General features: G+C 41.4%; 3 protein-coding genes across 5 annotated transcripts; 2 read left to right on the top strand and 1 right to left on the bottom strand.

Annotated features, from left to right (window-relative positions):
• Window positions 1–419: 419 nt before the first annotated feature.
• LOC133891708 (probable receptor-like protein kinase At1g49730) lies at window positions 420–2,593 on the bottom strand. 3 transcript variants are annotated; one of them, XM_062332446.1, is made up of 8 exons: window positions 2,369–2,587; window positions 2,018–2,291; window positions 1,614–1,875; window positions 1,467–1,519; window positions 1,339–1,406; window positions 1,121–1,210; window positions 978–1,050; window positions 420–880 (listed from the first exon to the last, which is right to left on the bottom strand). In XM_062332446.1, the coding sequence occupies exons 2-8, from the start codon at window positions 2,055–2,057 to the stop codon at window positions 564–566; spliced, it is 903 nt and encodes a 300-aa protein (XP_062188430.1). In that variant the 5' UTR covers window positions 2,058–2,291; window positions 2,369–2,587; the 3' UTR covers window positions 420–563. The 3 variants fall into 3 exon arrangements, with proteins under 3 accessions (XP_062188430.1, XP_062188429.1, XP_062188431.1); XM_062332445.1 differs by having other exon boundaries at window positions 2,018–2,587; XM_062332447.1 differs by having other exon boundaries at window positions 737–875; window positions 2,018–2,593.
• Window positions 2,594–7,125: 4,532 nt separating this feature from the next.
• On the top strand, window positions 7,126–10,026 carry LOC133890818 (uncharacterized). Its single transcript, XM_062331389.1, has 4 exons — window positions 7,126–7,294; window positions 7,401–7,502; window positions 9,332–9,489; window positions 9,658–10,026. Exons 1-4 carry the CDS (start codon window positions 7,198–7,200, stop codon window positions 9,754–9,756), a joined length of 456 nt encoding a protein of 151 aa, XP_062187373.1. The 5' UTR covers window positions 7,126–7,197; the 3' UTR covers window positions 9,757–10,026.
• Window positions 10,027–14,506: 4,480 nt separating this feature from the next.
• LOC133891745 (uncharacterized protein At3g28850-like) lies at window positions 14,507–15,959 on the top strand. Its single transcript, XM_062332485.1, has one exon. It carries the CDS (start codon window positions 14,794–14,796, stop codon window positions 15,619–15,621), a length of 828 nt encoding a protein of 275 aa, XP_062188469.1. The 5' UTR covers window positions 14,507–14,793; the 3' UTR covers window positions 15,622–15,959.
• Window positions 15,960–16,985: the final 1,026 nt, after the last annotated feature.

Here is a 16,985-nt window from a genome sequence, read left to right on the forward strand (position 1 = left end):
ACCCCATCCATCTAACCAAACACTATAAAAAGTTGGATGGCCATCTCATCTAGGTTCATCCATCTATCCAAACACACGCTAAGCAATTTTGTCTCTATTGAATTAGAATTTCATCATTTTATACTTCTATATATACATAAATGTTTGATGAATGCGCAGAAAATTTGCTCAAAAGATGTTGTTTTGTCCCATGCTAGAACAGTGAGTGCTAAAAATTTGGATTATCTGCTCTGTCATACACATTTTTGCAGCAAAGCGAGTTTTTCTATGTCCCATAAGACAGTTCTGTCATATATAAATCTATGTTCTGTCAATGCAATTCCTTGCTCTGGACATATGGTACAGAAACCAGAGCCAACATCTTGAAATGTTCAGAACAGAAATTACATGCTCTTTTCATCACAACATTCACACACAAAAAAAAAACCTATCACCTTGGTTCCTCTATTGACGTCAACAGATGCTGAAGATCGTAGGGAAAAAATCAAGTACTTTTCTACAAACAGTGGAAAAGGAAGAACACAATGCACAGAGATGGAGTACTAATCAACACCCTGCACAAATTATTCACACCTGTTTGCACATCCAAGCCGCTCTACCTTCCCCTGCAAGTACTTCACAATCTGCGGTATAGAGATCACGGCGTGATTCCCTTGTCTGGTGCACAGCCTTGCGACGATCACAAGATCTCGGAGCTCCCTCGCATCGTACGCGCTGCCAAGATCAGCATCCACCATCCGGTGCATGGAGCCGGCTAACCCGGGCTCCTGCACCCACCGCACGAGCTCGCCGTCGCCGCCCGGGGACTGCCCAGTCACCAGCTCCAGCACCAGCACGCCGTACTGGAACACCAGGTCCGTCCTCCTCTGCTCAACCTGGTCTGAACAATGGCGTCTCAGTGTACCGACAACACAAGATGGTGAGTGCAAATTGGGAGATGGTATTGTTCGGTGTTCTTTAGTTTGTGTGGCGAAAACCTTGGAAGGATGTGGTGTCGGGTCCGGTTGTCGCGCACTTCAAGTCGTGGTTCATCACGCTGACATCTGATAGCTGGAAAGGGTAGAGATTCAGATTGTGCATTGTGCCTGAGATGTGTAGCAATGTGCAGTGACAGTCTCACCTTTGCGACGAAATTGGCGTCCATCATCACATTGCTCGAGTTGACAGACACATGGAACACCGGGGGATCGCAGAAGTAGTAGAGGTATTCCTGAAGTCATTTCAGGTTCAGAGACTGAATCAGTTACCGGCACGACTAGATGTATGGTAAATTCTCTCTTCTTGTCAGTTTAGTCTGAATTCTGAAGTGTGATGCAGTGAAGTTGTATGGATTTTTACCAGTGCTGCTGCAACATCTATAGCAACCTGCAATCTGGTCCTCCAGTCCAACGGCGTCCTGAGAGGGTCTGTCAAGAAACATCAGCTAGAGTTCCACAAGAATTCGTCTGAAACATGTTTGCATTTACCGTGAAGGAATTCATTCAGACTTCTGTTCTCCATGTGGTCGAAGACAAGAAACCTGAAACATCCAAGATAAACTGCAACCAATTCATCACAAAAGTTCAGAAAGCAGTAGCTCAGAGCACTAATGAGCGATGGGTCAGGAAATGGACCTGCTGTGGTGGCCTTCAGAGAAGCCGAGGAGCCTGACGACGTGCCGGTGGTTCAGGCGGCCCAGCAGCTGCACCTCCAGGTAGAAGGCGCCATTCTCCTGGCCCTCCCCGGAGCTGGCCCGCCGGACCGTGGCGACAAGGCCGCCGGCGAAGCGCGCCTTGTACGCCGTGCCGCGGGGTCCGGCCTCGAGGACCGTGGTGAACCCGTTGGTGGCGGCCTCGACCTCCTTCGGCTTGAATCTCCTCACGAATGGCAGAGTACCTAAACAGAAGGCCACAAATTCCAAAGACTAACCTCGTGAAGCAGCTATGAAGCAAAGCAAGAACCCATCTTTCTCCAAGAACCAACAGGCAGCAGCAACGACATGGTGCGCTAGCGCTAGGGAGTGGTGAGAATGACGTACGCGTGCCGCCGAGGCCGAGCCGCCGGCGGAGGCAGCCCATCCTCCGAGGCAACCGACAGCGCGCCGGGATTGGACGCGACGCCGGCGTCAGAAGCCACCGGTTTCAGAGCAGAGCAGGCGGCAGATGCGACGGGGGTTGGGATTGGAGGACTGACTGACTGATGGGTGCGCTGTGCTCTTTGCTCCTTGTGCTGCTCTCTTGCTCTCGTTTATGGAGCTTCGCAGGTACTCCAGAGCAGAGCACGGGATCCAGTATTCCAATCCAATTAACCATCTGTTAATCATCAAACAAACGAGCAATTAGCAGCACTAATGGCCTTGTTAATGATGCAAAATAATTACAGATGGTACCCCTGGTCGGTCCCCGTCCCGTCATCCAGGCTGCCTGCCTGTGCGACTGTGCCTTTGCCTCCCACTGGCAAGTTCAGCATCAGAAAAATGATGATCGATCACGGTGTGTGATGAGTGGTGATGATTCCTTTGCTTTCGCTGGGCCCCTTCCAAAGCTGCTCTAACAAACCAAGATTAGGTTACCATTCTTTTCCAATTCTTTCCTCAAAGATCGCATATTTCCGGCCGAAGTTATTGGGCTGTTTTGTACCGGTGACACTGAAGGTAGTGAAATCAGTTGACCTGTCAGGGAACAATTTTGATTTGTTGTGTTGTTAATAGAATAACAGTAATAAGCAGCGACGGATCCAAAACTATAAAATAAGGACTCTTTTCTTTTTTTCTTTTTTATCATCATCCTCTTCTTCTCAGCTTCTTTCGCCTTCTCCTTTCCTTCTCATCTTCTTCATCTTTCATGTTCAAAAATTGAAGAGTGCTCTGGAGGGTAGGAGGGGCTTGAGCCCTCTTGCTCCCTTGATGGATCCGCCGCGCGTAATGGGGAAAAGCTTACAAAAATGTGGACGTTGAGATTACCTTGACTCCAATAGGGAGAACAAGTGGAATTTTTGTTGCAGTTAGTAGGTACTATAGCATAGGAGTGTGATAATAGGTCCTGGTGACGACACGTTTTACAGAAAGCCATGTCTGACAGTCACCAGATGTGTCTGCTTCTAGATTTCCATTTCTATTTTTTTGAACTAGCTAGTGCGGTGAGGTCGGAGAATCTTGAGAAAATCTACGATTCGCCATTGAATAACTACTGATTCTACAATCCGTCATCGAATAAATTCGGTTTACTTCTATACCATCGAATAAATGTTTCAGTTCCTTATATGCCATCCGCTTGCGATACTGCCCTCCGCTATACTGTTCATGAACAGTACCCGAAAATAAAAAAATCACAAAAAATATATCGATTTTTGTGCACGTTCTATAATTCATAATCAACCCATTTTAACTGTATTCACCTAAAAATACTGTATAAAATTTAAACTAAAATTTCTCAAAATGAGCTACTTTTGTAATACTGTGCATTACAAATAACTAATTTTTTCACCGCGAGAGATAATTTTAGAAATTATTACATCACATTAGAGGAATATTAGTAAATTTTCTCAGATTTTTTGTAAATTTTTATGAGGCTTAAAAATTGCAAGAAGTTACAAAAGTAGTATATTTTGAAGAATTTTAGTTTGAATTCTATACAGTATTTTTAGGTGAATATAGTGAAAACGGGTTGATTATGAATTATAGAGCGTGCACAAAAATCGACATATTTTTTGTGACTTTTTTTATTCACGAATACTGTTCATACTGTTCATGAACAGTGCAGCGGAGGGTAGTATCGGAAGCCGATGGCATATAAGGAACTGAAACATTTATTCGATGGTATATAAGTAAACAGAATTTATTCGATGGCGGATTGTAGAATCAGTAGTTATTTGATGGTAAATCGTAGATTTTCTCGAGAATCTTTGTGCAGTCCCACGCACGCATACGCTGTTGTTCGCTTTGCCTTCCCTTCTTCCACAAGAGCAGAATAATTTTTCTAGATTCCACTCATCACAAGCTAAAAGTCCAACTAAACAGCGACTAAAAATTGATTTTTAAAAAATTAAAAAATTGATTTATGAGAAAATAAATTAAAAGCTGATAAACTAGTTGAAATGAATTTTTTTGATTTTTAACGTGCTAAGAAACTAAAAATTTATTATAAAAATCAACAGCAAAAAACTAGCTTTTCAACTTAAAAACTAAAAACTTCAGCCCAACCAAACACAACCTAACAGATATTCCATCTTGGACCTCTCATGTTGCGAGAGAGTTGGCCAGGTTGGGGAAATCCTTTTTTTTGGATTTTCCGTATTTTTTGTTTGGTTAGACTTGTAAATTGTTTGTAGCATGTCGAATTTATTCTCTAATTAATACCGGTAGTTCTTCTATCGGTTTGCTAAACAAAGATAAACAAATATTCTAGTCTTTATGGACACATAGAATTAGGCTCGAAATTGCAGGGGAATGGAAGATATTTCCTGCTCTACGGTCTTTCTGAAGTAACTTTAAAGCTTGTTTTTTAATTAATTGATTAATGGCTGTGATATAGTCGGGTCTGATTATTAGGATTAGCCCGTCGATCCTTCTAATGCTGTCCTTTTGTCTTTTCCAAAAAGTGTGTTGCTCTATGCGTATGTTGGGCATATACATACCTGGCCGAGGTGACCAAAATGCTTAATTCCAATGTCTATTTTAGAGCACTAGTGCAACAGATTAACTATTACTTTTGGGACAAGGGGTCATAGCCGATTTCTCTCACCACGGACTAAATCCTGATACAATAATACTATATATTTTCACACGTGATTGTGTTCACTATTTTATCAGGCACGTCTGTCTCTTTAAGCGTGTGATAAAAAACTCCCCGTTCATGTATAAGTGGTGGTTGCAGGGATACCAATCGAATATAATGGGTACGGAAATGCTCATCTACACACATGTTCATCAATTTTTACCTATCCGTAGGTATTCTATTGTCCGCTTGCTACAATAGATCTACCAATTGTCACAAGTTCCGTGCATTATTTGTTTATTCTATGCGAGAATAGTGTAATGATTGCAACGAGATATATAAATAATTTTAGCAAGATATATAAATAAATAATTTTAGTTCAAATAATTTCAGCAAGTTGTATTATTTTAGTATGATTTCATCAAGACATATACTGAACTTCAGTATGATCATCTACTCAAATGAATATTTGAACAAAGTAGCACTCAAAGACTTAAATGAATATATATACTGAACAAGTACATCATCAGAGAACTATACATGTGCATGGATTTCACGGGTATGGGTGCATCTTACTCGTACTCATATATGTTTATCCGTCGGTTAGTATTTTTCGTCAATGAATATACCTGTAGATACTAAATGTTATTCATACCTTACTCTATTCGGATATTCACCTATAAGTAAATAGGTTATCGGAATAAATTATCATCCCTAATGGTGTGTCTGCGTACACCCTTCTTGTAAATTGAAAAAAGATTAATTGTTAAATTAACATGTCAAGTGTATAAGATGCGTGTCTTAAGTAGTTTATACCCCTCTAATCACAAATACCTATGTTTAGGATAACGAACATAGTTTTGACCACTACTTTCCATTAGTATATTTTTATTAAATTTCAATTTTATGACATTAAAAAGTTATTTTTAAAGACTAATCTATCAGTAGGATTCTCATATTTCAAACTAAACACTCTAAGGCTAATGATAGTCGAATTTTCAAAAGTTTAACGGAGACAGTCTCTAAAACATCACATATTCCTCTAGAGTATTGTCAAAGCCTAGCAAAAGAGATAAATGGCGTATTTAGATTCTTACCGCCGTTTGTCTTATTTGACTGAGTAAGAAATGAGAGTAAGAAATGAAACGTTTGATTATCTCGCTCACTGCCTCAATAGTTAAGCTTTTCACTTTTTTCTTTGCCAATTTCAACAAGTTCGGTCCTGTTTGTTTCTCCTTATTCTGAAATGTAAAAGCTCACTTTAATATATTGTATCATAATTCAGATATATATTTATAAAATCTACTTCTAAAATCTAATCATTTATTTACAAAATTCATAATCTATAATCCACCATTTAAGGACAAACAAAAAAGTCTCCATCGTTAGCAGGCTAGTCTGGCTCAAGACGAGCCGTACCAAGCGAGCAGACGAACCAAACCCACCCAAAAGCCAGGGCTGCTTCCCGTGTGTCCTTGGCACGTGTGGCAGGGTGTCACGTACGAGACCCCACGTGCCGCGAGACTCTGACACCTTCCGACGTTGGGGTGTACGTGCACCCGTCTCGATTAATGTGCAGGAGCAGTTGTTGCACGGACCTAGTAGCAGTGCAGCACAAAATGATCGAATATATATGTACCGGCTAACAGCAGCAATGCGACATTTTTTATTTATCACGGAACACGTAAATAGATGTCACGAGTTTCCGTCCTGATAAAAAAGAATGACACGATTCACTTCCCTTCTAGATAAAGAGCATTAAAATGATGCAGCTCAACAAGCCAACTGCCAGTTGACCAAAAATGATTCCAACCACTTGGATTCCGACACGTTTGCCCGTGAATTTTTTATATTTCCCTCGTGGATCCTGATTACTCCTTGATTTATTTATGTTTCTTCGAAGATATCGTAACCTGCACACTGGTGAAGAAGTATTTAATTGAGTCAAATTTTCACGGCATAACAAAGAAAAAGAAAAAAGAAAAATACAACCAAACAAAACAAAAGTTGGTTGGTACACAACCTTTTCTTCTCACTCTTCTCTCATCTGATAAAAATCCCTAAAGTACAAATATTTTACCCACTTTTGCTATCGATTAATATCCTCCAGTCTCTCTGTCATATTACCGGCTACAAATATTAGAATCATTTTACTAATATAAATAAATACGAGAAAAATAACAGATAATCTTCTTTTCTTTTAAATCTTATTAAAAACAAATTATGACATCGCTGATATATTATTCAACGGTGCTCTTCACATTTTGATTTTATATTTTAAAATTAACCGAGACTAGTAGTTTTTGGGCCCACAAGTCAGTGCCCCAGTCACCGACCAAATCCACGAAGTCAAAAGAACACTAGGAGAAAACGAACGCCCACCGCCTCACGGAGTCTCTTTTTCCACACCCTCCCAACTTTTTTTATAAACCCCACCTCGAAAAATCTCTCCCCTCACAACCCAGTCCTCCCACCGCACGAAACCGCAGGACCACGAGTCGCCATGGCGAGCAAGCAGGCCCTCCTCCTCGCGCTCCTCGCCGCCGCCGCCTGCCTCCTCCTCCCCTCCGCCTCGGCCGCCACCGCTGTCGAGTACTGCAGTGAGTAGCCCCGCCTCCAAAGCCTCTTCCTTTTTCCGGCTGCTTTGGGTTCTTGGAGTTGCAGATTTAAGCGAAACTTGCAATCTTTTCTTGCTGGGCCGTGCAGATAGGCGCAAGGACTACCCGGTGAAGGTGAACGGGGTGGAGATCGTGCCCGATCCGGTCGAGCCCGGCAAGCCCGCCACCTTCAAGATCACCGCTTCCACAGGTAAAAGCTTCAGAGATTCAACCAATGTTTTCTTTTCCTTCTGATCTCTTTATGCTTTTATTTTTCCTGATGTCGTAGTAGCTTTGTTCTGCAGTGAATTCGGTGTGGTACTTAGGACTACGAAAGAAATTAGTAATTGGTCAATTAAGTTCGTGGTAGTACTAAAATTTAATTAGAATTTTGCCAGAGTATTTAAGTTTGTAGTGGTACTAGTACCTTGGGTGCTGCTGCTGGACATAATTTCGTGTGCACGTTCGGTGCTATTCATTTGTCCCTGTACTATTAACGAATTAACATGTGTTTCGGTGAGTATTTTGAGATGTTAGAGGTTGCGCCTTTTCTATGATTACGGTGTGGTTGATTGCTTCAAATTATTGCAGTTATCTCTTGTAAGTGTTATAAATTTATCCTCTGGCGACGCAATACAGAAGGGTCCAATGTTATGCTAGCCATTCTGTGTTGGTTTCTGGAGATCGAGTCGATGTGGGATGATATCGAGCCTTAGTGGGGGTGTTGGCAGCCTAAAACATAGCTTGGCAATAATTTCTCTTAAGGCTGCATCTGATAATCCACTTTGTGTCTGTAGCGGTTTTGGAATTAGTGCTAGTTAGGTACTCATCTGTACTTCTCAAGAAAGAAAGTCCACCGTCCACAACCATGACTGCGTGACTTAAATCTTTGTGAAGGATGTAAGATCGCTTGCTATTATATCTTTAGGTGCCCTAGTGAACTACCGTAGGGCGGGATGATCCGATGATGTAAATCTTTGTGAAGGATGTAAGGTTGCTTGCTTTGATGTGTCCAGGCATCATATTGCACCTACAACGGGGCAGGAGTATAGGTTACTGGTTGTGTCTGGAAAACAAGAATATTTTTGAGGATGACAACCATTTGTAAAATTCTATTAGTATGGCAGTTAATCTTTTGATATTTTTTCATTTTTTGTTCAGTGGCTCAAATAGTTGGAGGTTTTTCGTGGCCTTTCAGTTCCTCTGTTCAATTATATGATATTTTAGATTTTATACAATGCTTGTTTAATTTTTTGTACTAAAATAGTGTATCTTCTGGAAAGGGGCAACATATGAGATAACTTAACCACTGATTACACCTAAGAAATAGCATCTTTTACCTATTCTGGAAAAGGTAAACTAAAACTTGAAAGTGCCACCTAATTGAGTCATCTTCATGTTCCTCGGCTATCTTTCACATCATCACATGGCAAATTATGGGGTGTCTAACTAATTTTTCAGTGTGTAATAAAGATCATAGAGTAATTGTCCTCTTGTGATACAATAGTAATATTTCGTCTGTGACATCATAAGTGTCAGCATAATGGCATGGTAGGAATATTTAGTCATGTACCCAGTGAACCATCCAAAATCTAGAATTTGGAAATGGTATTCTGTGACTCTGTCGCACTCCTGCCAACTGTGCCTGATGGTTTTCAAAAGTGTTTCAAGAGGCTGAACGGATGTGAGTCCTCTGGCAGGTCAGTAATCAATATCTTTTATTTACATGTAGTGTGGCTCTGTTGTGGGGAGACCTGTGAATTTCATTCTTGTTTTAATCCTTTTTATAATCCACTATTTGTGTGCCTTTTATTGATCTGTGTTTTCTTATGGGAGTCAAATCTTGCTATTCTCAAATTGAATGCTGATTGCTGAACTGTCATGATTTCCTATTCTTTGATTTAATTTTTTTGCTGTATTAGTTAGCATAAGTCCAGTTGATAGCACAGGATTTGATTGTTGATTTTCGCCAAATCGATATCATACCTTTCCATCCTCGCACAAGGGAAAAAAATGTCATGATGTTACATGTATTTTCAGATAAAACCATTAAGGAGGGGAAGCTGGTTATCGATGTTAAATATTGGATCATCCCTGTCCACTCAGAGACTCATGACATCTGTGGAGAGACTTCCTGTCCAGCAAGCGGTGAATTTGTGATAGCTCATTCGCAAACCTTACCATCATTCACTCCACCGGTGAGATTTTCTATATCACCAGTAACACACATTTAGTTATGTTCATCAAGTCTGAAAGAAATGCTCCTGTGCTGCATTTTCTTAGTACCTGACAGATCCCATACCCATTACATACCGAGCCGTGTCTTATATCCGATCACACTCTTTTGACACTTTGATCCGTTGCAGGGTTCTTACACCATCACCATGACGATGCTGGGGGCTAAGAACGAGGAACTGAGCTGCATCTCGTTCGGGTTCAGCATCGGGTTCATTGCCTCCAGCTGAATGCATTTCAGTCGAGCACTAGAGATATCCTGTGGATGTAATTATATACAACTTTGTGTCCCAGTAAGCTAGTACTGGGTCTACGTACACTGTGGGTGTTGCTAAGCTTGTGTTCAACTAAGACGTTTTATCCAGAGTTGAACATAGCAATAAAAATTCTGGTGCTATGAAATTAAATTAGTGGAGTTCTTGTAATATCTTTCAACACAGAATTCGGTCTGGATGTACACGCTTCCTATTGACGGTTCCTGTTTATGAGACCTTGCTTTACACTGTGGCCACTGGCCAGAGTCCATATGGGAAATAGTGTCGTGGACAGCTCAGAATTGCAGTTGTGCCTGTCAATATGGTAAGGATGGGTAGATGAATCCATTGAAATTTGTCATCCAGTAAGGATGGTGCAACTCAAATGTTCTTTTGATTACTAGGGTTTGGTAGAATTTAGGAGAAGAAAACGGGGGTTTGTCTTTTTTTTTTTTTGTGGAAACGGGGATTTGTTGGGTAAGCAGTAAGCTTGCTCCATTGTTGCAGAATTTAGAAGAAAACGGGGATCTCTCTCTCTCTCTCTCTCTCTCTCTCTCTCTCTCTCTCGGAAAACAGGGATTTGTTGGGTACATTTGCTCCATTGTTGTCTGTAAAATTGATGATTTGCCACTCCATCTTGTAACATTGTATGTGCCCGGGTAATTTAATTGAAGCAGTGAAATCATTGGAGCATTTTAACATAATATGGCAAAATTATGTACCATATGTTAATAGTATTATCTCTCGAACACAATAATTTTACAAAAAATACATGTTAATACCTAATAATGCTACGAAATATCATCACTCGCAATTCTAACAGGAGTAAGGCCATCTCCAGTAGCTACCTCAAATTTTCATCCTCAAAAATACTATTACAACATCCCTTATTTTTTTCATCTTCAACAGCTACCCTATTTCCTTCCTTCTACTACTCTTTTTCTCCCTCTAGATCCATTGTCAGCCTCTGCGAACAGTACTGCTACAGTGTTTCTCTCGCTCCGGATCCGCTGTCAGACTCTGTGAACAGTACTACTACAGCACTGAGTGTTGCTACAGTAACCTGGAAAAAAACACTGTACCACTAGATTTGCAGACTCTGCTGGAGAAGGCCTAACAACTCGTGTGCTTTGGCATTTGCCTTTCTGCCAGTAGTGGTACATGTACTAAAATTTTGTTATTAGGAAATGTTACGCACGCTCAGATGCCTTTCAACGAGCAATGGTACATGTACTAAAAATTTCTTAGAAACTGTTGTAAACAAAACTCTCATGTATTAGATTTCTTCAACCAGAAGTTAAGGTAAATTAGGATTTGCAATGTCATAGTTCATAGACCGTTTGTAACAAATTTTTGGTGTCCATTCTTTTTCGTTTCTGCCATGAGTACGTAGCCCATAATCAAATAAGAAATTTCCACTGGACCTTACGTATACATGTCCTATTAACATCATTCGTTTGTGTTAAGATTTGTTTTATAATGATAGATAAAAAAAATCATGCAATAGCAACGATGGATGTATATCAGATGAAAGAAATGGACGCATGGAATAAGTTATGTGTCAACAGGACATATAGGAGTTGTTTGGTTGCTGCCCTTAACTAAAGTGTTTGGCCTGTGCTCGTGTCTATGATCTACTGGAGGTGTGTTTGGTTGCAACCCTGAACTAAAGTGCCTGTGGTACTTGCCTAGGAGTAGACGTCTGACTCAGGCATAGGAAATTGGATGCCTAAGTTCGCTCTTGCAGTCTCGCTACTTGCCTGAGTAGAATCACCTCTCATATAAAAAAACAATTACCCTCCTCATCTCTTTTCCCCTCCACATCTAAAGCATAATGTTCTCACTAGAGGGGAACTACTCCACGAATTGGGCCATAGGGGTAATGACTATCGGCGAGATCGGTGGTTGCAGGTAAAGGTTGCGTCAAGCCTGAGCGTACGATGTAGCTTTGTCATATTGCTACAATTCTAGCTCGTGTTCTTCCTCTCTAGCTTTTCCTCTTCTCAAATCTATCGTTCAGCAAGATTGGACTTCACCAAGTTTAGTTTGCAGCAATCAAGTGCAACTAGGTGAAAATGAAAGTCCCCTATTTGTGCTCTCTTTTTCTCCTTTCTTTTATTTCTTACGAATCAAGATATGTACATAATATGTATGGTATTTTTCAAAGAAAAAGAGAGAAAACAGAGTATGTATGCAGGTGGCGTACTACTAAAATAGAGTATATATGTTTCCTTTTGAGTTTACACTTTCACAATTTTATTTTCAGTAATGTGGATAGGAAATGTGAATGTCATGATAGTACAAAATCTGATTTGGCTCTATGTTATCCTTTTACAATGATTTTCTTATTTATTTCTATCATCTAATCACAGATGGATATAAATCTGCTAAGTATATTATCCAACAGTGAGCTCGAACTTTGGGTGCTCTAGCTGTTGTTTTGGCTATTATCCGATAGCGATGGCTTAGGTGTAATCGTAATAGAAGATCTCCAAGAAAATATGCTCTATTAGTGGATAGGCATCTAGTAAGAAAAAATATGCTCCATTCTAAGACTTGTACTTCAGTTACTTATGGTACTTAATCTATTAATTCGTTTCCTATTTATGTAAGTTGTTTCTCTCTTTTACATTTTTGCTACTGCAGTTTTGTCATATTTACTTGCATGATTAATCCCTTTATAGTTCATAAGATGGACACAGCAGAACGCAAAAAGATTACTAAGGGCAAGATAAGCACCAAAGTTGGGTCTTCAACCAGTAGGGCTAAACCTATGAATTAGCATATACCTATATCTGAGTTTCTACTTGATTGGTACATTGAGAAGAAGCTAGAGTTACCAAAAAAAAAAGCTATAATCAAGAAGATGCATCACACTGCTACCACAACTACTTTGAATTTCAAGTTTGCCCCTACTTATAGTGTCGATCAAGTTCATCATCATTATAGGCGCCATAAAGATACTTGGGCACTTGTGGCTCTCCATATGAATGACAATGGTGGTGGCTGGGATGATAGAACAAAATGGTGATTCTTTCTGAGTTCACTCTTGTCGGACTTTCAGTAAGTACCTTGTCATAGAAAATTAAAATATAAACAGTGTGTCCATTTTGAAATATTGTGAAAGGATATTCCTTACGGATAAATGATCGTGGAGTGCTCACCAAACTAATTCAGTTTTTTGACAAGTTGAAAGAATTGTTTAGCGGTTCCTCAGCTGATGGGACATTTATGCAAGATCCTACCACTGCTGCTGATTCTGACCATGACTTAGATGCATTTGACATTGCTGAAAATATGTCTGAATATGATAATTCAAAGGATCCAAAAGTGGATGACTTTGACAAATTGTCATCTGATAGTGATGATTGTAAGGAGATGGCAACCCTGAGTGTAGCTGGTAGCCAAGTTTCTTCATCCAATGTTGCTGCTCTAAAGACTAACCAGAAGAATTTCAAAAGGGTTAGGAACAAGATCTTACTTCAATCACACAATGACAAGACTAATAAGTCAAGGTCAAAGGCAACACCTACAATGAATGATGATGGTGATCAAATGTGGTGATCACATATACCTTGATAGGGATCAAAGAAAGCCTTCAAAAACAAATACAAGTTGCAGCCCCGCCTGATGCAGATGCTCCCCTCTGGGACATGCTCAAGGAAATTGGTATAACACCTGATCAAAGAATGGTAGTAGAACTACACCTTTGCAAAGCAGAATCTAAGGTGCATCAAAATTTTCTTATCAGCATGGGTAAAGCATAGCTTAAGCATTGGGTGTACAAACATTTATCTGGTGATGATCCTGGTGCTGAGTGATATCGGTGGATGGTGGCAAAGCTTCTAACTATAGCTGTCTTTTTTTGCTGCACCCTTTTAATTTTGCATGTGCTGCACTATGATGTTTAAACAATTGCTAAATATTAGACATACCTAAGTATTAGCATGATTGCATGATAGATAGTATGAGAAGCTGTTTAGTTGCTTCACAGTCTTATCTTTGGACAGGTTGCTAATCTAATAGTAATGTGTCCCTTTGCTGGATATGTTAGCCTATTATAGTAACTTTCTCTAGTGCTATTGCTCTTCCAATATGAGCACACCCTTGAATTGTAATGTATTATGGAATGAAAACTCCATCAAAATATTAGCAGGCGTATTGCTACCGTTTATGACTATCTTTTCATTTTATTATTCTTCAAATACTCACACTTCTCTCATACAAAGATGAACATGTATCAAAGAGATAACCTCACCGTGTTTCTAATAGATGGAGTGTGCAATCTCAGGCATATCATGAGTCAAACACTGCCTGACTATTTTCTCTATACAAACATAATTTCAGGTTATCTACCAAACATTACCCTGCATTTTAGATGTGCCTGTCAAGCAAGTTCAGGCTACCTTCAGACATGCAAAATACTCAGACATATGGGTGAGGGCAGCAACCAAAGAGTTACATTTCTCACCGGAAACTACCTTTCAACGACACGAGGAAAAGTGGTTAAAAAGTCACATTTCCTCCCTCAGCTGTATTTTTTTCTTCCTTTTTCTCCTCCACTTTATCTGATAGGTGAATATCAGATAAAAGAAATGAAGTATTAGACAAGTCAGATGTAGAATGTGCACTTAGAGTTGCATGACTCACCGCAAACTCACTTTCAACGGCACGATGAAAAACGGTTAAAAGCTACACGTCCTCCCTCCCCTCCTCTTCAAATATGAATCCTCTAACATACTACGCGTCAGCTAACAGACCCAGTCTCTCATATGTTAACAGGCGTGCAGTAGCTGAAGTCCATCTTCTCACTCCTCTGATCCTTTCCTTTCTCTTCCACCGTCACGGAAACCACACGCATCCGCTCTCAAAAAAAGAAGAAAAAAAAAATCACACGCATCCAAAGGGCAAAAGCGAAGCAAGAAAAGGCAATCGGAATCTCAACTCCCGACTCGATTACCACCTCAAGAAAAGCGCTTGCTCATCTCCCATTCCGTCTCGCCGTGGGCCGCCATGATCATCAAGACCCTCAAGGCGCGCATCCTTCGCGCTCTCAAGTCCCTTCCGGCCGCATCCCCCGGCGCGGACTCCCCTCCGCCGTCCCCTACCAAGCCCGGAATCCGCGGCGGCGGCGGAGGCGGAGGCGTCTCGTCCGTCCACGCCGACGCCTTCTCCGACGACGCGTCCTTCTTCGACGCCCACGAGGAGGAGGCGCCCACCAAGAACCACTCTGCGGAGCCGCTCGACGCGTGGGAGCTCGTCGACCAGGATGGCCGCGCCGCGCCTGCGCCGGCGGAACCCGACCCCTGCCCCGACCCGCTGCTGGATTTCCCCGTCAGGTGCCCGCCGGGCGGGGAGCGCGCCGTGGTGCTCTACTCCACCACGCTCCGCGGCGTGCGTCGGACGTTCGAGGACTGCAACGGCGTGCGCGCGCTGCTGGAGTGCCTCGCCGTCGCGTTCCAGGAGCGCGACGTGTCCATGGACAGGGGCCTCCGGGACGAGCTGTGGGGGCTCACGGGCGAGAAGGCCGTGCCTCCGCGGCTCTTCGTGCGCGGCCACGACGTCGGCGGCGCGGCGCAGGTGCTCGCGCTCCACGAGGAGGGGCGCCTCGTGTCCCTGCTGTCGTTGCCAAACGCGGGGAACGACGACAAGAAGCAGCAGCAGCGCGCCGCCGGAGCCGGCTGCTGCAAGAAGAAATGCGAGGCGTGCGGGGGGCTCAGGTTCGTGGTCTGCAGCGAGTGCGACGGGAGCCGTAAGGTGTTCGACGGCGAGCGTGGCCGCGGCGCACGGTGCCGCGTGTGCAACGAGAACGGCCTCGTCATGTGCCCGCTTTGCTTGTAGCTGATTGAGCTCAAGTAATTAGTGCTCAATTACCTTCTACTCTTCTACTACCAATTACTGCTGCTGCTTAATTTTAATCTTTCTTTCATTAGTTTCTACTAGTTGATGTGTGTTGACAGTTTCTTTCATTAGTTTCTGCTGCTTCTGCTGCTTGGTGCTTGAACTCGGATCCTCTGACTAATGTTTGTGCAGTAAAATAAGTCTAGCGCTACAGTAGTCTATATTAATTAATCATCTAAGATTTATTACTACTGTAGATCTTCTACAGGTGGCTTGTCATGTACATACTTGTTGAATTTGAACACTGTGTGATGTATATGGAATGAGACTACAAGTGACATGGTCGCAGCCGTGTGAGCCAATTTTTAATGAGGAATTGTGTGATCGCCGGTTCGACGTTATACATACAGTTGCCTCATATGTATATATGCTAATTTAAATGTCCATGTCAAAACCTTGCAAGACATGCATTCTGCATCTATCTATCAATCAATCATTCAGTTTGCTCATGAAGTTTGGTGGTTTGATGCTATTGATAAGACATTGACATCAGGCAAGAAAAAAAGATATGGAATGGTATGAATAATGGGACTTTCAGTTTGTGTCTAAGTTTATCACGTTTAAGATTAGCTAAGTGTAATTTGCTATAAAAAAAGTGTGATATAGTTAGTTAAAAAACTTAATATATGACATGTGAATAAGGAAATTAACAAAGTATGGTTTACCATAACCGTGACAGTTAACCAAGCAGCTATCATATAATCTATGGCGTGATATAACTTTAGATGTGATAAATTTTGACACGAAACAAACATACCTACAGGTAGAACTTTCCTGCCCTTGGTTTCAGAAAAAAATCAACAAGGGTGGAATTGAAGTTGCAATTGGTTGGATTATGTTCCTTTCCTTTCATAATAATCATTTTTTGTCATTTTAGAATGCTCATATGTTTGTTTCATGTCTAAATTTATCACAAGTTGCCTATTTAGTGTGAGCCAACTTTTAATGAGCACCAAGTGGCTCATATAGTCATATATCTGGATTCTGATAACCCACAGAAGCAACTTTGGGTTCTCTTAGTGTGGTCCTAGAGAAGCAAGCATCTTTACACTTTGCATAGTCTTTTGGACCAAAAGGAGGCTGGTGGGTTACTGTTTTGGTAGCTTTGCATCATTGCATCTCACCTCAAAAATATTTTCTGAAGAACTGATGCACTGAACCCGATTCCTAATCGTTTTGATTCCTGTAGATAGCCCTATAACATTCAGCAAAACACAATGCTAGCAACACACAAGTAGCAGGGCCTATTTGGAACGCTGGGATTTAACAGGAATATCGGAGAAACAGTTTTCAGTTCAAGCAGG

Source organism: Phragmites australis, chromosome 14 (assembly GCF_958298935.1).
Source record: "Phragmites australis chromosome 14, lpPhrAust1.1, whole genome shotgun sequence".
NCBI lineage: Eukaryota > Viridiplantae > Streptophyta > Magnoliopsida > Poales > Poaceae > Phragmites > Phragmites australis.

Coding starts and splice junctions, on each gene's coding strand:
- LOC133891708 (XM_062332446.1), bottom strand. CDS start 2,057: ATGGGCTGCCTCCGCCGGCGGCTCGGCCTCGGCGGCACGC. Junction 1,407..1,466: donor TCTGAATGAATTCCTTCACG/GTAAATGCAAAC, acceptor GTTTCTTGACAG/ACCCTCTCAGGACGCCGTTG. Junction 1,051..1,120: donor ACGCCAATTTCGTCGCAAAG/GTGAGACTGTCA, acceptor TACCCTTTCCAG/CTATCAGATGTCAGCGTGAT.
- LOC133890818 (XM_062331389.1), top strand. CDS start 7,198: ATGGCGAGCAAGCAGGCCCTCCTCCTCGCGCTCCTCGCCGCCGCCGCC. Junction 7,295..7,400: donor CACCGCTGTCGAGTACTGCA/GTGAGTAGCCCC, acceptor TGGGCCGTGCAG/ATAGGCGCAAGGACTACCCG. Junction 9,490..9,657: donor TACCATCATTCACTCCACCG/GTGAGATTTTCT, acceptor GATCCGTTGCAG/GGTTCTTACACCATCACCAT.
- LOC133891745 (XM_062332485.1), top strand. CDS start 14,794: ATGATCATCAAGACCCTCAAGGCGCGCATCCTTCGCGCTCTCAAGTCC.